Raw genomic sequence first — 6,089 nt, forward strand, 5'->3', positions numbered from 1 at the left:
ACAAATCTGGATTAGAGCGTCATTAACCATCAGAACAAATCTGGATTAGAGCGTCATTAACCATCAGAACAAATCTGGATTAGATCAGACAGAGAAATATCTGCTGTCTAAAACTAAACTTGTTCCTGTTGAACTAAATTAACTGAGTTAATCTAAAAATTTCTCTAAATAAAAGTAACTCAGTAGCACAAATGGACACCTTTTTATTTAGTTGTCCATAAAAAGGTTTAGGGTTAAAATTCTATAGATTCTATTTGATTTAAAGTAATTTATTTTAAAATATTTTATCTTGTCCTATTTTTGTTTTTATTTTATAATTAATGAAAATGTTTCTACTTACTATAGTTATTTTGTTTATTATTATTATTAAAATTATTTTTATTTAAAACCTATTTTTTGTTTTCTATATCTCTTACCTTTTTATTATTATTATTATTATAGTTTCAATATTTTCTAATTATTGTAAAGTTATTTATTTTAAATCTTCTATATGACTTTCCAAATTTAATATTATTAGTAAAAAATCCAATAATTTCTATTTTCTGTGCATCGTTACCAATAATAATAATGATAATAATGGAATTATTTTAAAATGTTTTATAGTTTCTAATTTATATTTAATTAAAAAATAATTTGATCCCAAAGGGAAATTATTTATTTTATTATTTGTGATTTTATATTTTAAATATTATTACAATTACTACTGCTGTTATTATTAAAAGGTTTTTATTGTTTCTAGTTAATATAAAGTTAATTATTTCACAATTTATCCTATTTTTGTCTTTATTAAAGGGTTTTTCGGACTGTAAACATTTTTACTGTCTAATTAATTTTCCCGGTTATAATTATTCTCTTTCTGGCCTTTAAAACAGTAAAATGTATAAATATAATGTAATCAAACCCAGTGCAGGTATTATCCGCCACTAGGTGGCGCTCAGCTGTCTTCCTGCTTTCAGTAGTGACTTCACCGTGTTTGGACCTGAACCGGGTCAGATGTTGACCACTCTCTGTCTGCATCCTGCTTTGTTTTCATTAATAAACTCCCATATTTCCCATAATTCCCTCTGCCAGGATGAGCAGGTGTCCCTGGAAAAGCCGTCCGGCGGCGGTGGCGGCGCCGCCCTGAGGGACCCCGTGTCCCTCGCTCACTCTGCCTACTCCTTGGCTGCATCAGCCTTCCCCTCCCAGGACTCCCAGCTCTACATCAACGGGGCCGGCCTCAGCTACGGTTACCGTGGTTACCCGGGCCTGAGCGCCGCCATTCAGCACCCCGTCTCCCTGACGACCGGCACCGCCACTCAGAGCAACGGTGAGCGAGAGACGAAGCTGGAAGGATGATGAAGATGATGGGATTCCATGTCTGAAACTGGGTTACACATCACTGTGCTGTAGGGCTGTAACGATTAATCGTGATTAATCGATTATTGGTTATTATTCGTCTGGGTTTTTAGTGCCATCTCCTCTCTTGACCCAAATAATCCAGAATCATCTGTGATGGAGCAACGTAGAGTAATACATAATAATAAGTGGAAGAAAAACAGCATCACTATGCTTAAGTGATTAATCGGATTAATCAAGTAATAATCGATTAATCATTAAATGGAGTATACAGAAAACTAAGAATGAAACAACTAATGGGATTAATCAAGTTATTTCTTAATCAATTAATCATCAATTGGAATAAACAGACTAAAACAGACCATTTGCTAAAGGAACAACACACTCTGAGCCAGGCGCGCAGCTATTGGGGGGAGCTGGGGGACCCGGGCCCCCATGGGCAACCATCCGGGCTGGTTGCCCATGGGGGCCTGGAGGTGCCAGGGAGGGAGGAATTGTTTCAAATCGCTTTAATCTCTTATTATAGATGGAGAAGTTGCCCTCGCCTGTTCAGAAAGGTCTATGTTAAAGTTACTGTCCCTCAATGGAATATATAGTAGTCAGTCCCAGTGACTCTTTCACTAACGGTTTAGCCAATGTGCTTCCTGGGTAAAAATCAAACGACCCCCCCACCCAACAGTTTCCCAGCTGCGCAGGTGATGCACATGAGGGGCGCGGTCATTGGCCCCGCCCCCTGGCCCGACGCTGACTTGTTCTGCTAGTGCTCAGAGCAGTAAGTAAGCCATAACTGTACAAAACAATTACATTTCGCATTTAAAATAAAGACCTTTTCTGTACTTATTTTCTAGCAGAACTTGTCAAGTGGAGGTTTTAGCTTCACTTGGTTTCCACTGACCAGAGCTTTTTTCCTCCATGTTTGCTGCTAAAAGGCAAGCTGCAGTCACACATTGTTTCAGCAATAACTGATCAAACTCATGGATCAAACTCATGGAGTTAGCAACAGATTGTTCCACCTGATGGCTAAAAACAGGCAGCGAATTTAATGGAGCTTATTGAAATAATTTCCCTGTTTTCAGCATCATAGTAATGAAGAAGAGTGTATTGCTGCCACCTTGTGGTAGCAGCCTTGCATTACAACCTGAAGCATCCATCTGTTCTTGTTTTTGGGCCCTGCAGTAGAAACGGTTTGTGACAGCAGCACAACATCTCCACCGTCTCCTCCAGGTCCCACAGACCTCAGCATGAAGTCGCTCTCCTCCACCAACATCACCAACTGCTCCTCTTCCACCACCACCAACAACCTCAGCGGGCGCGGCGGCGGCGGGGCATCCACACAGCTCAGCCAACCAGAGATCACGGCCGTGCGCCAGCTGATCGCCGGTTACCGGGAGTCGGCGGCCTTCCTGCTTCGCTCAGCCGACGAGCTGGAAAACCTCATCCTGCAGCAGAACTGAGGGAAACCGTGGGAGACAACACACACACACACACACACACACACACACACACACACACACACACGTAATGCTTGTTTAGTGTCTGCTTCGCCTGTGATGAACTCCAGACCTTCTCTACTGTCGTCCCACCTGTGATTCGGATTCAGTGGAATAAAAGCAGAAACAATTTCCCCACATCTAAACGGACCGACTCTGCATGTGGGAAACATTTTTTTTTATTTTATTTTATTTTTTTTGTTTTGAGGAAAACACGGAGCAGAAAGTTCACAATCAGCTGGAGGAAAACTGATGGTACTGTCCAGATAAAACTGTCCAGATTAAATAGAGAAGTGTTTTATTATTATTATTATTATTATTATTATTATTATTATTATTATTATCCAGTGAATTTGTTGAAAACTGAATAGTTTAAACTAATATCTGATGAGTCCCTGATGGACTTTTGATTTATTTTGTTTGTTTCTTTGCTTCACTGCAAAACACAAAATCTTGCTAAGTATTTTAGTCTAGTTTCTTGTGCAAATATATTAGAACATTGAAAATAAAACAAAGCTAACTTTCAACAAGAACTAGGAGCTTGTTTTAAGTAAATATTTCTTTAATATTGATAAGAGTTTGTTCCACTGGCAGATTATCTTACTTATAGCAGGAGATTTTTTCCGTGTTAAAGTGAAACAATCTGCCAGTAGGATTAGAATTTGGTTGCTAGGTGACGGGCTGGGCATGGCTGGTGTTGCTAGGTAACGGCACAGGACCCTTTGATTCTGTAAGAAGTGAAATAATCTGCCAGTGGAACTAGTACTTTTATTAATATGAAGGAAGCATTTACAACAAGCTCCTATACTTCTAAGTTAGTTTTGTCTTATTTAAAGTGCACCAAGATACTTGGATTAAAAACTAGATGGAAATACTTGGTAAGAGTTTATGTTTTTGCAGTGTTGTTGAATTGACTGATCTAAAAGCGCAGCACTAAAACTGGAGAAGTCTTTAATTTAAAGGGGAAATGACAGATTTTTGTCGTTTGTTGTTTTGCTAGCTTGTACATACTTGCTCTCTGTGTCCTACAGCACTTTTCTCTCCTCAAACCTCCCGACTCTCACTGTTTTTACCCAGGAAGCAACTCGCTGCTTACTTTATGCATCCATTTTTCTTTGAGCACCAGGAATTACCTCAGATCAGACCTGCCGACTCGGCTTTCGGGTCCTCGACATTCCCAAACGGAAACCAGTTTACTCCGACTCCCCCACTGCAGAAATGAAGCATTTCAACGACTCGCTGACCTCTGAACTTTTCCTTTTCTCTGCGCGGGTTTGTTGGCATGCTGCTGTAAATAACCAGTTTATCTTGAAAACTTGAAGAATCGGAGCTGAAGCCGGCGGGAGTGTGATAGTTTTGTCCTTAAATTGTGTGTGTGTGGCGTGTATGTGTAGAGGGGATGGAGTGGGAGGTGTGTCTCCTCTCTTTACAAACGTACACCTCAGCATCTTTGGGTTAAATATACCTCCTCCTTCCCGTCCTCTCCATCTCATGGACCTAAACGTCCTCCTCTTGGTCTCCAGATGAGGATTCCTCTCTCTTTCTGTGTTTTGTCTTTTTAAACTCTGTAATGGCCATTACTATTGTTGTTACTGTTATTATTATTGTTATTATTATTACTACTATGATAATTATATGAACTTTCATGTCGCTGCTGCTATTGAGAAACCGGACCTTCTGCCACAGACCTGAAACCTCAACCCGGCCGGGCGTGGCGACCCGGCCGTACGACCGACTGACTTCCTGCTGCCTCGACCGCGAACCATAACCAAACCACCGGGACTCTGTCAGCTTCGCTCCTCCGTCTCACACCGGCTGGTCGCCTCTTTGTTGCTTCATAGGGCTTTCTCCATGTTGTCTTTGTGACTTTCTTACTGTGAATCTGTTGTTTTGCCTTGTTTTCTTATTATTTCAGTATTTCCGTCCTCCAGGGGTGCGGTAAGGGATGTGTTGGAGCGGAATTACACCTTCAGATTCCTGACGACCAAAACATTGATTATAAACGGCTCAGCACCTGGGTGGAAAGATCTGATTTGGACATAAATTGGTCAACAGATAGATCAGACATGGGGATAAAAATAATTGGTGTGGTTTGTAACTAGTAGGAACGTCTAAAACAGATAAAACTCTGGATGGAAAACGTGAAGGAAACATTTGGGGGCTCGTCCGGGATGTGATCCTCCCTCAAAAAATATGCAAAACCATAATCTTGAATCATCAAGAGTGGAGGATTCTGGTTGAGGCTTTGGCTGTATGCTTTTTAGGATTCACTTTGGTTGCAACATCTGGTAACTATCAAGGTTTGGATTCCCACCAAACCAGTACCAGTGCTTTCTTTAAACCAGTCTTTGTCCGATTCTGCCAATAAGAAACTGGTTCTGATGATGTTTTGATTTTAAATGCTTGTTGGGATTGTAAAAAAAAAACATTTGTAAATGCAACAAAGGGACATAATAACATAGCCATGAGTCTCTGTTGCACAAAACAAATGTTTACCTTGGTCTAAGCCAAAATCTGTGAAGTCTGCAAAGCTTCTAGTCATTCCTCTCAAGATGGCGCTGCTTCTGCCCACTGGTGCTTGATCTCAGATCCCCGTCGCTGGGTCACACTCGGACCAAATGATGTCTAATTTGGACCATTCCTGGGTGTTGGTAGCAGCTTTTTGTCAGTGAGTTTCATTGTCTTTGAGGCTGCAGCTGCTTGGTGTAGCTAAAATGGGAAACAGGCTCTTGTTCAAAACATCTAAAGCTAATCGATTAATTATGTTTGATTAAGCCATAAAAGAGATGCTGTTTCAGCTTCTTCTGCCCAAAAATACAAAAATACTTGGTCAGATCTTCTAAAAATGATTCTTTTGGAATAATTTGCAACATTAGCAACGAGCCACTTAAGTTTTCACATGCTAACTTGAGTTTATTTTTTGGTTTAGACGTTGTTGGAGATTGTTGAAGTTTGCAAGAGATGCTTTCAGCTGCAGCTGAACTTTTCACTCAATTTTTGCACAGTGAGCCAAACATTAGTGATCTCTGGTGTTAAAGGGGAGACCTATGATTGTGTGAGGAGGACATGCATATTGTTTTTGAAATGCATTTGATAATCAGAATATGTTTGCCATTTTTTTCCTTTCATGTAACAGGCTGCAAGCAGCAACAGTAAAAACTTAATTTAGACCTCCTTTATGTAGAATTTATAATGATTATTTTCACAAGAAAGGAGGAATCTGTTTCAGTGCTCTTATTGCTGAATGGAAAACATGAGAGA

The 6,089-nt window shown here is 40.1% G+C and overlaps 1 protein-coding gene across 2 annotated transcripts in view; it reads left to right on the plus strand.

The window, feature by feature from the left end:
- Positions 1 to 3,224, plus strand: part of LOC103148178 (nucleolar protein 4-like) — a 73,651-nt gene extending 70,427 nt beyond the window's left edge. For both annotated transcript variants that reach the window (XM_007566820.2, XM_016679017.1), the window contains 2 exons: positions 1,072 to 1,309; positions 2,563 to 3,224. In XM_007566820.2, the coding sequence (XP_007566882.1) occupies positions 1,072 to 1,309; positions 2,563 to 2,792 (468 nt within the window). In that variant the 3' untranslated portion in view covers positions 2,793 to 3,224. The remainder of the gene's footprint in view (positions 1 to 1,071; positions 1,310 to 2,562) is intronic.
- The last annotated feature ends 2,865 nt before the right edge of the window (positions 3,225 to 6,089 follow it).

This window comes from Poecilia formosa, unplaced genomic scaffold (assembly GCF_000485575.1).
Source record: "Poecilia formosa unplaced genomic scaffold, Poecilia_formosa-5.1.2 Scaffold200, whole genome shotgun sequence".
NCBI classification, from domain to species: Eukaryota; Metazoa; Chordata; class Actinopteri; order Cyprinodontiformes; family Poeciliidae; genus Poecilia; species Poecilia formosa.